A 20027-nucleotide genomic window follows, 5' to 3' on the forward strand; every position below is an offset into this window, starting at 1 on the left:
AGAAAGAAGAGGTCAATTTCCACCTCAAATTGCCAGATACTATGCAGATACACCCAGTTTTTCATATATTGTTATTGGAACCAGCACCAGAAAACGCCCAACCAATTACTGAAACTGAAGAAATCCTACCCAAGAATCCAGATAATGATCAAGACTATAAGATAGAAAAGGTGTTAGACAGCAGCATAATTAATGGGCAGTTTATGTATCTTTTGAAATGGAAAGGCTATGATGACTTCAAGAACTCCTGGCAGCCCATAGAGAACTGTGGAGGATGCAAGAAACTCCTCAAGGAATTCCACCTTCAAAATCCAGACTGCCTGAAGCCAGAGGATCTACGCCCTCAGCAAACAAGGTGTCAAGGGAGGATTCCCAGAATGGGACATGGGAGTAATCCACAGGAGAACCAGTCTCAGCAGGAGGAGCAGGCTCATCTGAACCTCTGGAAGAGGAGGGGCCTGTGCTCAGACCCTCATGATATGGCCACTTTGAACTATGCTCCTCAGATGCACCATCATTCTCAGACTCCAACGCATCTAAAGCAGCCATATCATCAATTGAGGCTGACTTCTGCTCAAGCATTTGGGCTGCACACTGTTCAAGCAGTCCTTGCTGCTTCTGAGCATGAGCCAGACCAGCCATGACCTTCTGCAACTGCGCCTCAAAGGCAGCCCGCTCTGTGTGAACCTTGTCCAAGGCACAACCAAGGCATTCAACTGGAAGAATCAGAAAATGAGGGAACTACCCAGGAGGAAGAGAGCATACAGTCAGAATCCTCAAGACCACTGGCATCACAACTGGAACAACCTTGACAGCAGCATTCCCCACACCTGGAAAACCTATAGGCAACCCAGCAATTGAGCTCTTGGAGCTCCCCCTTCTCTTTCAATAAAAGGCAATGAGTACACAGGACAGGCATTATGATACCCAGATGATCAACCTTGGCTCCTAGACAAGAACATTCTTCAATCTGGTCACTTTGCTTGCACTTCCCAGACATGATAAAAGATACTTACAAGAAAAAGGATGGATTCACAAGAGGAAACCACCTTAAATAGGATCTTCAGGCTGAAGATCTTTGAGGGGGGGGGTAGTGTTACAGCACAGCCCAGGATTAGACTGAGTCAGGATGAGGGGAAGACCACCATGTGACTGGATCACCATGATCCATGAAGGCCGATCCACCACGTGACTGGATCACCATGATCCATGGACTATGATCCATGGGTTGTGATCCAGAGGCTATGATCCTTGAGCCATGATCCATCAGATAGGTATTTCCAGACAGAACTCATCATGTATATAAAGACACTCCTTAACCATGGGGATCAGGACCTCATGGTCAACTCAAATAGCAATCCTAGAGTTAGTATTGCTAGTAATGACTAATTATCTATCTTTCTCCTTGTCTTCTGTCCTCAAGATAAACCCAACAGCCCTCTGCCTACAAAGTCCCAGACCCGTCGTTACAAAGAGCTGAAACTACCAAAACCTTCAACAGCTTTAATGCATTCCTAACTCACATCAAACAGAACTTCAGGGATTTGGATAAGGTAAAAAAGGCCACCAGGACTATCATATCCATCCAGCAGAAAATGTCAGTCACCAACTACATTATAGAGTTCCAACAAGCAGCAACCTTCCTTGGGGACTGGTCAGAATAAGCACTTATGGAACACTACTATTAAGGACTGAAAGAGGAGGTCAAGAATGGGCTCCTTGCAGCAGAGGAACCAACTAACCTCAATAATCTGATACTTATGGCAACCTGAATTGACAACCAACTCTTTGAACAACAGACTGAGCAACAACAATTCAATCCTTTTCAACAAGCCTCTTAACACACAGGAAATGGAGGCAATGCCATGGAACTAGACAATATAACTAGAAGAGAACAGAGCACCCAGGGAACAACAAACAAATAAGTCAGAGGGCCCAACCCCAACTGGATAGATAAACAGAAAAAGTGCTATAAGCAGAAACTGTATATCCACTGTGGAAAGAATGACTATATGGGTTGGAAATGCCCAGACAGAAAACAAGACAACCAGAAACAGATATTGATTATAAAAAGGAACAAGCATGCTAAATTACCATAGACAGCCTGCTATAATAACAACTGCTCCAATTATTATGTCTCCAAGAACACAACAGGATGGTTTCCAAAAGACCCCAAGAAATCAAAAAACTAGAGGACCCTGCTAGTATGGGACCCTCACAGGAGTCTTGATCTAGGTCCCTGAACCTGGCTACAAGCATGCAAAACAGAACAACACTTAATGGAATGGACTTATTGAAATAATTGGTGATCACTGTCAAGATCAATGGGAAGAAAGCAAGGGCCATAATCAACAGTGGAGCTATGGGAAATTTTATCAGCAATACATTTGTCACCAGGAATGAGATTCCCTTCACAGGAAAGAAGGAGCTGTATCAGTTATCTACAGTTGATGGATCTGCCAGCAGCTATGGAGGAGGATGGGTGTGGATGGAAACTGACCAGTCCTCCCTGAAGATAGGACAGCACAAGAAAAAGATCAACCTTGATATCACATGGATGCCAGGACATGATATAATCCTAGGGATACCATGGTTGAAGATGCACAACCCACAGATAGACTGGGTAACAGGAAAAGTGCAATTGGTGGAAGGATCCAACAGAGGTATAAGGCCTGAAGGGCATCCTGAGGGAGAAGAACTGCCAGTGAAGATCAAAGAGATCTCCCAGAACACAATGATGCAAATGTGGAAAAGGGGAGAACAAGTGGAAGTCTTGTATCTTACCCTAGCACCAGATCTGATAATTGGATTTATGAAGCAGAGAAAGGACCAACTGTCTTTGACTGGAATGGAAGCAGTCCCAAAGGAATACTGGGACTTTGAAGAAGTCTTTAAGAAACAAGGCAGAGGACAGCTGCCAGAACATCAGCCTTGGGATTATAAGATACCCTTGAAGCCTGGAACACAACCAGTGTTCAAACCTATTTATCCACTCTCAGAGAAGGCACATAAGGTGCTCCAAAAGTATGTTGAAAAGAACCTGAAACAAGGATATATCTGGCATTCCACATCACCAGCTGAATACCCAATTTTGTTTGTCCCAAAGAAGAACAGGAAACTCCAACTTTATATGGACTATCACCAACTCAATAATATCACTGTCAAGAACTGCTACCCCTTACCACTCATCTTGGAGTTGCAGGATAGATTGCGGAAGGCAAAGTTCTTCACCAAGTTGGATCTTAGAGAAGGGTATTACCTGGTGCACATGAAGGAAGGGGAAGAATGGAAAACCACCTTCAGGACCTGACTAGGATATTTTGAATATACAGTTATGTTATTTGGTCTTACCAATGTATCTGCAATCTTTCAGAGTTTGGTCAATAATATCCTACAGAAATACCTGGATGTCTTTTGCATGGCCTATTTGGACAACATCCTTATCTACTTGGAAATCTTAGAAGAACATAGACAATATATGCAGAAGGTGTTAGAAGCCCTGAAGAAGAGAAAACTCTCAGTTGCACCAGAAAAATGTGAATAGCACACCCAAAGAACAGAGTTTCTTGGCTTCATAATCTCCCCAGGACATATTAAAATGAATGAAGGAAAGGTCACAGCCATACAAGGATGGCCCAAGCCAACAACAGTCAAGGAGACACAGGCTTTTCTTGGATTTGCCAACTTCTATTAAAAGTTCATATGGAACTACTCCAAGATTGTGGAATCTTTGACAAAGCTCACCCAAAAGGATCAGAAGTTTGAATGGGGAAAAGAACAACAGAAGGCATTTGATCTTCTTAAGCAGAAGTTCTGCAAAGCACCAGTCTTGGGAATATTTGACTCAGAAAAACCTATTTTCATTAAGACAGACACTTCAGACTTCACAATAGGAGCATACATCAATCAACCTGATGAATAAAGACAACTGCATCCAATTGCTTTCTACTTGCAAAAGATGACCCCACCAGAATTGAATTACAACATTCATGACAAGGAGCTTCTGGCCATCATGGCAGCAATAAGAGAATGGTGACACTACCTGGAAGGAGCAAAGCATCAGGTTATGATCTACTGTGATCATAAGAACCTGGCATACTTCACCACCACCAAAGATTTGACCCAAAGACAGGTCAGGTGGGCAGAGGAATTAGCTCCTTATAACATCAAGATCACCTACCAAAGGGGTTCAGAAAATGCCCAAGCAGATGCACTCAGTTGAAGACCAGATTATCAAGAGGGGGAGCCTTCTCCATAACCTGCGATTTTCCAGCAGGAGACTGATGGAACCCTCACAGTGAACAGGCAAGCTGCACCTGCTCTAAGACTAGGACCCAGTATATGGGCAGAAAAGATTAAGGAAGCATACCAGAAGGATTCAATGGCAGAAGAGCTTGAGGAAATCAAGAATAATCCTAACATAACCAAAGAAGAGGGAGATATCATCCTATTCAAGGGACTAGTCTACATTCCAGCCAAGTTGAGGGAGGACTTGATCAAAGACATCCACAAAGCCCCAGCTCATGGACACCAGGGGATAGAGAAAACCATTGAAAGGATTACCCAGAACTTCTACTTCCCAGGATTAAGAAGGATGGTGCAATATATAGTGTCACAATGTGACCTTTGCATTAGGAGCAAAGCAGCACAGCATGCACCATATGGACTCCTGCAAAACCTGGACACCCCAGAAAGGCCCTGGCAATCCATATCACTAGATTTCATTATAGATCTACCTGCATCCAAGGAGCCCCTAACAGGGATAATATATGACTCCATCTTGGTCATTGTGGATAGACTCACCAAATATGCCTACTTCCTGCCATACAAGAAAGCATCTAATGCAGAAGAGCTGGCATATACCTTCCTACAGATCATTTTTGGGAATCATGGGATGCCAGAAGAATTTGTGTCTGACAGAGACAAGCTCTTCATCTCAGGATTCTGGCAAACCTTGATCTGCCAACTTGGCTTCAAGCATAAGCTCTCTACTACAGCTCACCCTCAGACTAATGGACAGACAGAACAGATAAATCAGACCCTGGAACAGTATCTACACTGTTATATTAACTACCAACAAGACAACTAGGTGGAACTTTTACCTATGGCCCAGTTTGCATATAACAGTGCCAAGAACAAGACTACCCAGGAATCACTGTTCTATGCCAACTACAGGTTTGAACTGTTGGCCTACCAGGAACCAAAACCAGACAAGGTTCTGGCCCAGAAAGGAATTCTCCAAGCTGACCAACTACAAGAGCTCCATCAACAATTGAATCTAGACATTCAATTTATTGCATACTGAACTGCCAAGTACTACAACCAGCACCATAAGAGGGGACCAAATTTGAAGGCAGGAGATAAAGTATACCTCCTTCAAAAAAATGTGAAGACAAAAAGGCCAAATAACAAATTGGATTTTAAGAAGATTGGCCCATTTGAAATTGAAGAAAAGAAAGGAGAGGTCAATTTCTGCCTTAAATTGCCAGATACCATACAGATACACCCAGTTTTTCATATATCACTGTTGGAACCAGTGCTGGAAAACACCCAACCAATTACTGAGACTGAGGAAATCCTATCTGAGAACCCAGACAATGATCAAGACTATAAGGTAGAAAAGGTGTTAGACAGCAGCATAATTGACAGGCAGTTTATGTACCTTTTAAAATGGAAAGGCTATGATGACTTCAAGAACTCCTGGCAATCCATAGAGAATTGTGGTGGGTGCAGGAAACTCCTTAAAGAATTCCACCTTTGAAACCCAGATTGCCTGAAGCCAGAGGATCTACACCTTCAGCAAACAAGGTGTCAAGGGAGGATTCCCAGAATGGCACGCGAGAATAGTCCACAGGGGACCCAGTCCCAGCAGGAGAAGCAGGCTCACCCAGGCCCCCACCAGAGGAGGAGGGGCCTGCACTCAGACCCTCTTGATGTGTCCATTTAGAAGGACATTCAGCCTCAACAGGATCAACATCCTCAGATACAGCCTCTGAATGCTCTAATTCTTCAAGATCCTCCACAGACTGAGCTTTCTTTGTCAACATTAGAACACCTTGCTGTTCCAGCAGATCAGTCTGCTTCTCTACCTGCGCCAAATGAGCCATTGCAGCATTGAGCTCCTGATGAGCTGCTTCTTGGTCAGCATATGCCTTATCCAGAGCCCTCTTTAATCAGTTAACTACAAAGGATCAGCAAAGACGGACCAAGCTAGATGAATAGAGGGGTCAGACAATCTGCATCCTCCACCCCAGTGGCATCACATTGTGTATGACCTTGCCGACAACATTCTCCACAGTGAGAATAGTTGAGATACACCTTGCATTCAACCTCCTCTCCCTTCTCTCACAAAAGAAGACACTGAGAACAAGGAACAGGCATAGTGATACCTAGAAGATCAACCTTGGCACCTAAGGATGAATGTTCTGTTCCTTGGTTACCTCACTTGCATTTGCCAGACATGATGTGAAGATACTTACAGAAGAGAAGAAGCAGAAGTCTCACAGAGAAATGAAGCCAGGTTATAAGCTAAGGATCTTTGGGCCGAAGATCTTTGAGGGGGGGGGTAGTGTTATGGCACAGCCTAGGGATTTCTGATAAGACAGCAAGGGGAAGGACCTGTCATGTGACAATGGATCAAGAGCAATGGCTATGATCCATCAGGGCCCTTGATCCATCCGACCTCTTGATCCAACATGACCCTTGATCTATCCATAGTCATGATCCACTGGATAGGTATTTCTGGGCAGAACTCAGGATGTATATAAGACACTCCTTAACCATGGGGATTAGGATCCTGTGGTCAACTCAGATAGCAATCCTAGAGTTAGCATTGCTAGTAACAACTATTATCTATCTTTTCCCTTGTCTTCTGTCCTTCAAGATAAACCCAACAGCCCTCCGCCTAAGAAGTCCTAGGCCCGTCGTTACACCTCTCAGCAAGCCAAATGGGCAGAGTACCTAATCTGATTCCACTTCCTCATTTGATACCAACCTGGCAAGCAGAACCTGTTGGCCAATATTCTATCCAGGCAGCCAGCAATGGTAGAGGCCCAGAATAGCCTAAAGAAGGAGTATCAGACCTAGCAGCTTCTGAAGACTGAATGGCTGGACCCCCAAATTATGCAGAAGATGGGGATCTCTCAGATAGAACTGGCATTAATACAGAAAGAACTGTATCTAGCAGACTGCTTACTATAGGCCAACTGAATATATAAATTTTTAACAAACTTCTATGCTGCAGCTACTGAAGGTTAGGCCTTCTGATCCCTAGAAGAAGGCCTACTCCTATTTATTCAGAATTAACTGGTTGTACCTGAAGAAGGAAACCTCCAGATAGAGCTTCTGAATAAGACACACCAATAGGCTTCCACTGCCCATCCAGGAAGAAACAAGATAAGAAAGTTACTTACAGAGAGATATTACTGGCCAAATATGACTCAGGATATTGATCAGTATGTGGCCAACTGCCATATATATTGAAGAATCCAGAATTTATATAACAAACCACTAGAACTACTGCAGCCACTGCCCATCCCTAAGCAGCTTTAAAGATATATATCAATAAACTTTCAAAGTTTCCCCAAGGACAAGCACAGTTATGATGCTGCCTTTATAATGGTAGATTGCCTAGGCAAGAGACCTATATCCATACCATGCCACAAGACTACTACAGCATAGGATATGGCAAAGCTCTTTGTCCTACATATCTATCAGTAGACAGAACCCCCAGACACTATTATTTTAGACTGTAGCCCCCAATTTATTTCAGACTTTTAGGATGAATTCTGTCAGATTCTAGACATTAAATTGAAATTGTCAACTGCCAACCACCTTCAGACTGATAGGCAGACTAAAATTATCAATCAGCATATTGCACAGCACCTCTGCCCCTTTATTAATCACTATCAGAATGACTGGTCTGAATGACTTCCAATTTTGGATTTTGCAGCAGCAGTTCTGCCCTATAAGTTAATAGAGGTCTCTCCCTTCTTATTAGATTGTGGTGTCATCCCCCAGATCTTCTTTAACTGGCAGCATCCCCAGCCAGCAGATCAATCTACTATGGAACAGCTGAACCAAACAGATATATATAGATGGGTCAAGAGGCTAGAGACCACTTGGAACTTTGTCAGGAAACTGATTAAAAGGGCCCAGAACTCTTAACAGCAACAGGTGGACTGGCATAGAAGAACTGTGGACTTTGAAGTAGAAGATTCAGTATGGGTATCAATGAAGAACTGAAGGACAGATCAACCAAGCTGAAAGCTTGACTTCCAAATGGCAGGGCCATACTGTATTATTAAGAAAGTTGGCAATGCTTACTGGCTTGACCTTCCTGATTCCATCCATATACACCCAGTATTCTTCCTGGACAAGTTGTGGAAGGCCACTACAAACCCCCTTCCAGGCCAGATTGAGGACCCCCCTCCCCCCATTGAGGTCAATGGAGAGCAGGAATGGGAAGTGGAGGAGATCCTAGCAGCACACCTTTGCTGGGGGAAGCTTCAATATAAGATCAAATGGGTGGGCTACAATAATGATCCAGCTTGGTATCCAGCAGAGAACTTCAAAGAATCCCTCCATCAACTGTGCAGCTTCCACAATCAATATCCAGACCTGCCAGGCCCACTGCAACACCTAAAGTAGTGGCTAAGATACTAGGATGATGGAGAAGAACTGGATGATCACCCAGATAATAATAAGCCAGTATAATTAACCCTACACATCTGTGGGCAGGCATTCTTCTGAAGAGGGGGTGATGTGACAGCACAGCAGACACCTAGGCAGTAAGGTAGGCAGTGTTAAGCATTCCTTGGTCTCTGGAATACTGCTGGTCCTACTTGCCTATATATCATATTATATGAAGCCCCATGAATCCTTTCCTTTCTTTTCCTCTCATGCTTTCAATTCTGTATGACAAGCTACCATAGTTTTAGCTAATAATACTATGACTGAGCGCCGTCACATAAGGCATTATTAATAAGATTAAAATAGAAGCAAACATAGCAATAACACCTAATAATTTATTAGGGATAGATCTTAATTAATGTTTGAGTTACTAAAGGTAACATTAGATTAGATCCTGTTGAAATTAAAAATAATACAATTCTACCCAGTTTAGAATAATAAAACATTATCCTTTTTTTGATCAATTTGAAAATTTAATCGAATTTCAACTCTATTATTACGAAAGTGGTTCGCCACTACATTGGATATGATAAAAGGGACTAAGACAAGTCATCATGGCCTAAATATTGTGGGCTATAGACGTGCCACACACGCCTTAACAAAGGGATGCGATATTATTGTGAAATTTAGAAGTAGATAATAGAGTAATTATACCTGAATTAACTCACACAAGATTTGTTATTTCGGTTTAGGGTTTTATAGAACTCCCCCCCCCCCAAACCAAAAAATCACCCATACATCAATTTCCCATGAAGAAGCCAAAGCATATAGTAAGTAATCATCGTCATCCTGCTACAACTCTGATTGCACTAATATCTAATTCCGCATACAGTAAGTACCGTACAGCACGCGAGTCGAGTCTCGAGTCTTGTCTCACTCTCACTGATTGGGGTGGGGATCCCCTTCCCCCTGTACCCTGTAAATTAACTACACATTATCATTAGGAGATTCATTTAATATCGCAGTTTGGGGGGAACCCAGCCGGCTAGTAAATCTGTCTGTAGACATGCAGTCTATGTACATATACATACATAATGTAGTACACACATCTTGAATATTATCCTCTCTTCTCTTCTAACGAATCAAGTGGGGAAAGGAAAAGGGAAGAAGTGAAAGAAATATTCATCTAGCTCAGTTTTAGTTTTTGTCGCTCGCATCGCATATCATGATATCATGGCCTTTTTTCCCCTTCCCTTCGGTTTCCTTCAGTTTCCTTTCCCCCCAAGCCAAGCTAATCCGATCCCCCCCCCCAACCCCCTTTTTCTCTATCTGGTCTTTCCCTATCTTACCTTAGAAGAAGAAGAAGACTCACTTCCTTCAGGCAGAGAGAGAGACCAGTTGAAGCCGAGCCGAGTCAGCTGATGTTGCTTAAACCGCAGTAGTAATAGACAACAACAAAAAAAGTGTTATGGCACAGCCTAGGAATCTCCGATAAGACAGTGAGGGGGAGAATCTATCACATGACAATGGATCAAGAGCGATGGCCATGATCCATCAGGGCCTTTGATCTGTCCGACCTCTTGATCCAACCTGACCCTTAATCCATCCATGGTCATGATCCACCAGATAGGTATTTCCGAAGCAGAGTTCAACATGTATATAAGACACTCCTTAACCATGGGGATTAGGACCCTGTGGTCAACTCAAATAGCAATCCTAGTTAACATTGCTAGTAATGACTCATTATCTATCTTTTCCTTGTCTTCTGTCCTTCAAGATAAACCCAACGATCCTCCGCCTAAGAAGTCTTAGGCCCGTCGTTACAAAAAGAAAAGGGGGTTGGGGGCGCTGTCATGTCATTTCGATACGAGCTATCCTATGCTATACTGTAGTGTACAAAAATAAACGTTTTCTTTTTCTTTCCTTCTTCTTTTTTTTTAAAAAAAAGAAGCAAATGGTAGTAATAATTATAATGTCCCTATCTCTGTTTCGTTTTATTTTTTTGGCCGATAAAAGAAAAAAATAGAAAATAAAAAAGGGGAAAAAGCAAAGCACCATCTTATCTAATAGATAATTGATTCGTTCTTTTCTTTTTTTGATAGGACCATGAAGATCTGAGACAGACAGGTAGACAGACAGATAATAGAATAGTAGATAGAGGCACCTAGGTATCTAGGTAGGTAGGTGCCTAGGTATGTACTGTAGTCACGCGCGTCCTTCTCCAACAAGTGACTTGGAAAGTTTCCAAGACTCAGAGAGAAAGAGAGAGAGAGAGAGAGAACCCGCGTAGAAATAGTTACAGTTTCCTATCTGTCGAAATTGATAGCGTCAAGTTGCATGCAGATCGCAAAGATCACTAAGACAAAACAAAGCAAAGAGGTATGGGAGTCATCCCCTAAATTAGGCGTCCCGTGGAGAGAGAGAGACACGGAGGGAGCGTGGGATTGCGAGTTCAATTCAAATCACTCAATCGATCAATCAATGAATAGGAATTTGAAATGGTGACATCACTGATTCCTGCCCGCGCCATACCATGTGTGTGACAGAAAGATCGCATGCAACAAACTTTCTGCCGATCTTCTATACGCAATCCCTCCCAAGATGCTTCGGCAGATGGATGTAAGTGAAGTGAAGCAAGCCGGCACTTGCAAACTAAACTTGGAATGGATGCCTAGGGTACAGTACTAAGTATAGTGGCTTTGAAATCGGCCGACATTGACTGGTGGAGGGAGAGGAGCGCCTTATACGAGGTGTGACAAGGCGACGCAAGGATTAAGCATGGTCGATCTCAAAAGAAGACTTGCAGCGCGGCACGCGCGGGTGACAGGTCCTTACATACAGCCGAGGAGCACCTAAGTAGTGGGAATTGGAAGTTGGTTGGACGTCAAAAGAGGGGAAGTTGATTCGTGAAGCACCGCAAGCGTGGGTCAGGTCAATAATAATAACAGCTTAGATAGCTACCCGACTTCCATGTATGAAAAAGTAGCCGATGATTCGTCTCCACGACCTGTCCGTCCCCATCATCGGGCAACAATAGGTAATAATGATCAATCAGACCGAAGCTGAGAGGGCGACGCGGAGAGGCTATTCTCACATGGCCTGATTATCAGATAGGTTTATCTAGTGGCTGAGACCCAGGAGAAAGAACGTTTGAACTAGGGCGACAAGGGGCGACAAGGCGAACGAATCGTCTCAAGGCGCTTTCTAAGAGCGCCCTGGTGATTGGAAACCCTGATCCTTTTTAGCTTTAGCTGCAGTGCAGGGATAGTCACGACATATACTAACTAGCCTTCTTGCGATGTGAGCAGTGAGCATGAAGGAGAATAAAAACACGCCAAGAACATCACTTGTGACACAGTGAAGGGGAGCGTTCTGCAAGACGTCATCAGGCGGCTGTGTTCAATTCTGCCGGCCTATCAGGGATCTGCCAGGCGACCACGATTGATGATGCTGAAGGCACAGCTTCTTATACAGAGCCCCAGAGAACAAAGGGAAGGAACAGGAGAAAGAACATAGGTTGGAAGTGCTAGATCAGGATAACACGAAATAGAGTTTAAAGGACACTTCGATCAGGGAGATACAGGGTGTGCCCATGAATGCATCGGGCTGCCTTTGTTTTCTTTTTTGTCTTTTTTTTCTTTCCTTTTTATTCTTGCTTGTCTTGTGAAGTATTTCCTTTAAGGATCTAGTCCAGCTAAGGTCTCCGATCAAGAAGGATCGAGCACGGAGTACGGAGCGCATAGCTACCTAACTAGGTAGTCAGTGCTCCGTATGAAACGAGGGGGAGGGGTCCGCCGCTCGAGCAATCATAGCTTGTATTTGCCCGCATCTGCCGCGGCTTGTAGACAACCTGACAACGGCAAGGAGAAGCGAAATCATGCCACTAGCACATGGTAGCGCTGCAATCTCGATCGCAAAAACAATAATTCCGAGCAATTCCCCATGCGGCATGTATTGAGATACGACACCATATGGCGATCAGATCCCCTAATGAGAGAGGGAGAGTGAAAGACCCCGCGGGACTTGGAGATGCAACGCTGGATCGTTATCCTATTCCTGAGCTGGACCAAGGACGCCCCACCGTGCTTGTGTGCCTCCACCAGGAAAAATTATGGCGGGAAATTTCGCATTCGTGCGTGGCAGAGCCGGGCCGGTCGAAACCTTGGGATTTTCGGGTAATTGATGGGTCTCAGAGATGTTTCGATTGTGTTATCCATTGAGAATTGCAGTGCACATGGTTTTTCTTAGCGCGGAAAATAGGCTGCTGAGCCTCGAAGCCCTGATGTTCCGATATCTGATTTGATCAATTTCCTGATCAGCGATCCTGCAAGATCCCAAGCTGGCAGCAGGTGAACCAAGAGAGATCGCCAGCGTCATCCTGCTCATCTCACTGATGCAATTCCGCAAGAGATCAGCGCCAATGCCTGCTGCTGTTGGCGGGTTTCTGGAATGCATGGAAGTGTCGTTCGGGTATCAAAAGGGATGTTGATTGGGAGAGCGGTGATCAGTGTAAGATCGCAGCACCTTACACCATGTGACCTGGAGTACGTAATAATACAGTACGAGATAGATTATCACCCAGGTTTTTATGAAACCCTTTCCTTTTTTCCCTATTTTTAAGTTGGAAGGTAACTAGGTCCGTAGCACCAGCTCATCCTCATCTCAACACGAGACTGAATAATGAACCGGTTTTTAACTTTGCGATGGACCGGGCTCTGGCTTGGTAGCGCACGAGTCCGGAGAGGGAGAGAGCTCTGGGTGCGGATGAGCGGTTGAACCACAGAGACCTCAGCTGATCCGAGATCGCCAGAACCAGAGTGAAGCGGTCGACTTCTGGCTGAGCCATCTCGCCATCGTCATCACCATGTGGCGCGAAGTCTTGGACCCGGGTTATTCACGAGCATCTAGAGGACAAACGGGAAACCTCCGAGACTCGAGAGCCCTTGAGCTTCCAGGGGCTAAGGATGGGGATCACTGCCAACAGGGATGAACTAGTGCTCCGAGAGGCGCGGAGCGAGGAGCGTTACGCAGGAACGTTCGTGTCTGAGAAACACGGTCTTTACTCCACACTGGCGAGTTCGGAAGAGGGCTTGATCAGATAAAAATTTTTCTCTGCCAGACCCGGTTATCTGATGGCACCATGCTGGAAAAGACAGGCCGGGGCCCGCCAAACGACCCGCTTGTTAACGCCGCGCTGTCGCTGGCCGCCCTTGGCGCTGGGCCGGCCATGTTCCAGATACTCTCTCTGCTTCCACCGGAGGGAAATGCCGGACGAATGCAGCTTTGGTGATTTTCGTCGTGTCTGTTTCTGTCTGCTGCCCAGCTAGTATCTGATTCCTGCTCGATTCGCGGCAGCCGCGGGAGCTCGAAGAAGGACATCCTCCGGAGACAGCGTTATAGCTTGTACACCTGGAAGCTATCCTATCGATCTAGCCGGGAATTGGGGGGGGGGGAGCGGCATAGATGCAGTTCGCATGTGTCATCGCGCGCCATCGCTTCGGGCCAAATCTACGCAGTCAGCATCGCTTTCCGCGTCACGGCTGGCCGGTCATAGGGAGCTCCTGGCCGCCTTCTCCGACTCGTCACCATGATCATGCTACCTAAGCTGCTACCCCGGTACCCGGCGCATTTCTAGTTTTCTACGTCTGCAGCTCAAACTAAAAGTGGAGTCCGCATTCATTTTGTGGTTCTATTTAAATAAATTACACGCGAAAAAAAAGCATACAAAACCCAAATAATGCTCAGCTGGAAGCGTCTAGTATGATAGTATCAGGAGAACAAACAAGAAAAAAGAACAACACAAAATACGGCTTTTAGTACCTGCACCTGGAAACAAACGGGTCAAAACAAGAAACAGCTAGCGCAACCACTTCACGCGTGGGACCTGCAGTCATAGCATCGCACGGTAGTTGGTGGCTTGCACCGAGCCCCGGGCAAGTCGGTCTCCAAATATCGAGTTCACCATCTCCCCACCGCGTGTCGCCAGCACCGAGAGCAGGCTGTCACTCAGTCCGTGGGTGCGCTCGTTGCAACCCTGGAGATAGATCCCCGCCTGCGCGCTCACCTTGCTGCGGTCCAGCTCCACGCTGTAGTCTCGGCCGACCTTCCATCCGTTGTGGCCGGATGGGCGCAGGTGCTGCACCTGCGCCAGTATCTCCTCGTGCGCATTGCGCACGTAACCGGTGGCGACCATCAGAGCATCGACCTCAAGGATCTCCTTGGCTTCCCTGGCGTCGGGCCTGGTCGACTCGACGTGAAGCCTGATCCGGCCCTGGGGACCGTCTCGTTCAACCTTTGTGATGTGGCGGCAGGGGAGGATGCGGTGCTGCCATTCGCGTTCGTTGGGGTTCTTGACTTTCTGGATGTACATCTCGTTGTATATCTCCTCGATGAGCTCCAGCCGAACCACACTGTAGTTTGTCGCGCGATCAGCCGCGAGAGAGCGCTTGCGTTCCTCTTCTGATCGGTTATAAAACTCGTCGACCCGTTCGGGGTTGAAGATTTCGTTGACGCTATCGCCAGTCAGCAACGTATACAAAAGATGGAGACAAAGGACATGTGCTTACAATGGCGAATCATCGCTCGGCCGGAGAGCGGAGTCCCTCATGATGAGTGACGTCTTCGAGTTGGGGTATCGACGGTGCAAGTCATGGAATATCTCAGCCGCACTTTGTCCGCTTCCAAGAACGGCGATGTTGTAGGGTTTCGATTCTTCCTTCAAGAGGGATGGCAGCACAGTGCAGTAACTCGACGAGTGCATAATCCTGGGGTCTTGTGGGAATGTGGACGGAATCTTCGGCTTTCCTCCAACGGCGATGACGACCTTCCTTGCTCTCCTTGCAGTCACGACCCCGGTCTTGGTGTTCCTCGAGAAGACGCTAAAGGAGTCGACCACAGAGCTCGTAGGGTCAGACTGCTCTGGGATCACATTCATGACCTCCTGATCGTAGGATACAACATTCTCGAACCTGTTTGCGCACCATCGCATATAGTCTTCGAACTCCAACCGGGCCGGGAGGAACGTTCCCAGGTTCGTAAACCGTACCAACCTACCCTTGTTCTGGAGGTAGTTGAGGAACGTGAACTCACTGCGCGGGTTGCGGAGAGTTGCCAGGTCCTTTATGAAGGAAATCTGCATCCGGGAACCAGGGACCAGCATCCCGGAGTGCCAGGCAAACCGCGGTTGTCTCTCGAGGAAGCACACTTTCGGCTGCCATTGAGGAACGGACTTGACGAGGGTTGGATCGAGGGAATCGTGCAGGGCAATGGCTATCGCAAGGGAAGCAGGGCCGAAACCAACGCAGATGAGGTCGTGCAGTTCATCCTGGGGCACAGCCTTCAGCCGGGAAGGCTCTGAAGAGCTGACTCTAGCTCCCGAGTCCTTCTCCCAATTGAGCTGGGAGCCCATCTCTGGTTCGTGCACCATGGAATCCATTCGAGCGACTGTGGGAATAAAGATATACACCTGGCCGCCCACCTAGAGCGGCAATGAAAAGGAAGCTGTCGAAAGTTGTGTGAGGAAGGAGCTGAGAACAGAGAGTAGTACAAATGGTACTTCTGGTCAAGAGAAATAATCTCCGGCGGGGGTATCGCAAAGCTGGGCAGTTAGCAGGATCGAAGTTTCATGATCCGCGCAGGAGGAGCTCTCGACTTATATAGACCTCGAGGACCGAAGGAAAAATACATACACTAGCTTCGTATGTCCATGCCCAGCGGATCCGCTTCATAGGATACCCAAGCCAGAGCGGCCATGGTTCTGACAGCGGACCGGGGTTCAATGTCCCTAGGTCCACTCGAGCCTGTACCTGCACAGGTCCGACGAGGAAAAAGAACCCCCAGACAGTATCGTCATAGTTGCAGTATCAGCCGCCAATCCCGCAGGGCCATGGGGCGGAAGGGGAGCGTCAGTGGACAGGAGAACATCCTCCATGATCCATACGCGGGACCGCGGTCAGCCATAGGGTCATGGCGAGCGTTTCTTCAAAGCGCCCCGCAGGCTCTCGGCGTGGATGGCACGGAGGGGAGTTTGGATCCGCTGGCCTGACTGACGAGATTAGATTAGATCCGCACTGGCCCGATGTCGGATTGTGCAGGCCTGCATGCCGGCCTGCGCGGTGCGTCCAAGCTACGCAGGAGAGCCCTGTTTTGGTAGACATAAACGGTGCATCATGCTGTATGATTATGCATAGGATAGTGGAAGAAGGGGTGGTTGAGAATGCATACGTCGTTGTTGTATGACTGACGTTTGACGCAGAGAGAGCAAACAGGCAAGATTGGCGAGGTCCAGCACATCCCAGTGACCTAGTACACACACATGGTTTCAACCCAGGAAAATCGGCATGCTCAGGACATCCGAGAGATGTCCTCATCATTCCTCCTGGATCTCATCTCGGGAATCTTCTTTCTGCATCAATAGTATCCACAGAGACCTCAGCCAAACGGGCAACGGCCTTTTCCGCGTCGTCCTATGATCGATCTCTCCCCGCCACGCCACGAAGAACTGAAGCTTCCGCTGCGGCCATGAGGAGCCCATGAGCCCATGGCCTAGCCTGTCCCTCGTTCGGAGCTGCTTGTTTTCTCCACTTCTCGCGCTCCCCTCCTTATCGGGTGTCAAGGGCCTCTCACCCCACCATCGACCGAGTCTATCTCACGACGGTCTCGATAGCGGGCGTACCGCGTTTGCCTGTGCTTTATGACCTGCGACGGCCTCTGTGACTATCTTGGGAATGTGATTGTCTTCTTGGGCCCCCTGTCGTTTGTTTTTTCTTTTTCTAATCCTTGAAAGGGTCCATGGTTTGCCCGCCAAGCTTGCCTGCCGTCGAACTCGTATCCTCATTATATCGATCTCCGGGGCCAGTATATACCATTGGTCACGACGTTTTACTGACATGTCGCAGAGCATTTGCTTGTGCAGTAGATAGCGGAACTTACTGCTCCCTCGGGAAAGCCGAGTTTTTTCTGATTTACGTCGTTTCCTGACTTCCGTCGCACGGTTGGAGATGAAGCCTCCTTCGGGAATCCCGATCGAGTGGAAGATGCAGAGATAGAGATCCCTTCTGGAAGCCCTCATTCTATCTTAAGCAACACCTCTGCACGCTTTTACTACTGGGTACACCCTGTTTTTTAGCCTGAATTGGGGAGCCCGTCAGGTTAGCCTCGTCGGTCAGGAGTTTCCACAAGACCAGATTGGTCACGATGACCCAGAGCAATGGAAGATGAACAGAGGACGTGCAGAACGCCTTACCCCAATCAGACCAGGGGCGCTTCGCTGGAAAGGATGAAACCAAGTCAGCTGGACCCTGCAGCCTATCAATCACACTGAAATTAAAGAAGGAAAAGTGGGTTCCCTGCATTCAGCAGTTGGTATCACCGATCATCCCTGGATCGGATTGGGCGGCAATTAAGCAAATTGCCCGAAAGGTTGCCCAATCTATTGGCCTGAAGGTCCCCGTACCTGCATCCGACAGCCCAGATCTCACTGTTCTGCCGTTCCAAATACCCTTGCCCGGATACTATCTGGACCTCGACTTCTGCATCAACTCGCACTGAGAACAGTAAAATGACCGAAATCACGCTGTTGAATACTTTCATTCAGATTCGATGATAAGGACTCTTTCTTGCAAATCCTTGGATGATCCTTTTACTAAATTAGCCGCTAGTGTGCTTTTGCTAGGGATCTCTGGTGCCAGATCAAGTACCAACATGTGCTCATTTCCCAGTCTGTGCGTCTGCGTATTTCCTAGTTAGCTATCTTTGAAGCAGGCGCTGCGCCTTATCTTCTTAGCTTAGATGCACTTCCAAATGCGTTGACTTTTGGTGATGTTGCAGTTGACATGGTTGCATTATCAGCCTAGTGGGAAATAGGAGTGGTAGTTAGCGACAATTTTGAGACTCAGGACGACAGTGGAGAGGAGTTTATCCTGGAAAAACTATCCCATGTTGCATACATCTGGCTTGACAGGGTGTCTAAAAGGAGCTGGTATCTGTCGTCGCGCAGCAACGTCATTACTACCGACGCAGATCAAGTATGCGGAAACGATATTCATCCTCCGATATCGCCATATATAATATCCATAATCGTAGTCCCCTTTTTTTGTACTGTCAGCAGAGCACTTTTTTTTTAAAAAAAAAATGCAAATCTTTGGATTTAGTATTGCATCTTATGACCCTGCTACATTCCTCAAAGGGGAAGCAAGATCAGTTGACCCCCCGGCTGAATCGCCTTTGTCACGATCTTATAGAATTTCGAGTATCTAGGGTCGGTCTTGTTTACATCCTCTTGGAGTTATCAATCTCTGTTTCTATTCTTGCTGTGACAGAAGTTAGTGCTGGATATATCTCAACTAATCCCCCACTCTCACGGAGTGCACTCCATTCCGAGTAAAGAAAAGTCTCACATATACACTAACATCCCTTTCCTGGTAAATACAGTGAGCGGGATAAGTATCAAGTATTTCTGCTCCGCCCGTCTCCATTTCAGGCATCTCCGACGAAGAATATTTTTTACTTTCCGTGTCTTCTGAGATCAAGCGCCATCATTCAACATGTGAAAAATTTAGCGCATTCGAAGATGAGACCGTCAACTCGATGCACCCATGTACGCATATACAATCTACGATAATCATATCCTTCTCTAATTCAAAGGTTTATATATATATATATATACTTTAGTTGTACACCCGGAGAATATCCGTACTTTTTCCGTAAGGTATGCCTCAGGTTATACTTTGTCAAAGACGACAGCTAAGTTATACGATGCTTCAAAACCGGTCTTCCATCCAATTATAATTACAAGACCAGCAATATCCATTTGTAGATAATCGCATACCAGGCAGCTGCAACAAAAGCTAAACCTGGTACAAAAAGATCTCCGGGTGACGCTGTTAGCTCTGTGGAAAGAAAAGGCAAGATCAGAAGGCAGGGTCAGAGAAGGCTGTTTGAATAGAATAGAATAGAATAGAAAAAAAAGCCTTCATTGCCCTCCCTCCATGGAGCTAACAACAGATGCTGAAGTTTCGTGAGGGCTTCATTCATGCAACTCGATTTATGATGCAATAAAATGACAACAAATAAAGAAATTACCAAAATCTGAACAAGCTTCAAGCTGTTAGCAGACATGTAGGGATAAATATTTTACCCACTGCACCTCAGCCGCCGAAAGCAGGGAGAAATCAAACGGCAGACCTTTTAGGGTGAACGGCAGGACCTGCTAATCAAGTGAGAAAAGAGAGAGGGAAGAGGTTTGCCTTGAATCGAATGAATAATGAAACGGCGAGATTTGGGTTCACATAGAGAAACAAATAAATTATAAACCAACGGCATTCTTCAAAGCAGGAAACCTATTCTACTACATTATATATATATAAAAGCTTACTACCTAGGCACCTACTTCGGTG

The 20027-nt window shown here is 46.3% G+C and overlaps 4 protein-coding genes across 4 annotated transcripts; 1 reads left to right on the forward strand and 3 right to left on the reverse strand.

Moving 5' to 3' along the window:
* Positions 1 to 288: 288 nt before the first annotated feature.
* VTN00DRAFT_2507 (uncharacterized protein) lies at positions 289 to 919 on the reverse strand (the record flags this gene model as incomplete). Its single annotated transcript, XM_069428730.1, has 3 exons — positions 289 to 716; positions 766 to 785; positions 831 to 919. The coding sequence occupies 3 exons, from the start codon at positions 917 to 919 to the stop codon at positions 289 to 291; spliced, it is 537 nt and encodes a 178-aa protein (XP_069283556.1).
* A 1929-nt stretch (positions 920 to 2848) lies between these two features.
* Positions 2849 to 3310, forward strand: VTN00DRAFT_2508 (uncharacterized protein; the record flags this gene model as incomplete). The annotated part of the gene is made up of 1 exon (XM_069428731.1): positions 2849 to 3310. One exon carries the CDS (start codon positions 2849 to 2851, stop codon positions 3308 to 3310), a length of 462 nt encoding a protein of 153 aa, XP_069283557.1.
* A 2431-nt stretch (positions 3311 to 5741) lies between these two features.
* Positions 5742 to 6107, reverse strand: VTN00DRAFT_2509 (uncharacterized protein; the record flags this gene model as incomplete). The annotated part of the gene is made up of 1 exon (XM_069428732.1): positions 5742 to 6107. One exon carries the CDS (start codon positions 6105 to 6107, stop codon positions 5742 to 5744), a length of 366 nt encoding a protein of 121 aa, XP_069283558.1.
* An 8414-nt stretch (positions 6108 to 14521) lies between these two features.
* VTN00DRAFT_2510 (uncharacterized protein) lies at positions 14522 to 16039 on the reverse strand (the record flags this gene model as incomplete). Its single annotated transcript, XM_069428734.1, has 2 exons — positions 14522 to 15143; positions 15198 to 16039. 2 exons carry the CDS (start codon positions 16037 to 16039, stop codon positions 14522 to 14524), a joined length of 1464 nt encoding a protein of 487 aa, XP_069283559.1.
* Between the last annotated feature and the right edge of the window lie 3988 nt (positions 16040 to 20027).

This window comes from Thermoascus crustaceus (genome assembly GCF_041956765.1).
Source record: "Thermoascus crustaceus strain CBS 181.67 unplaced genomic scaffold VTN00scaffold_10, whole genome shotgun sequence".
Taxonomy (NCBI): domain Eukaryota; kingdom Fungi; phylum Ascomycota; class Eurotiomycetes; order Eurotiales; family Thermoascaceae; genus Thermoascus; species Thermoascus crustaceus.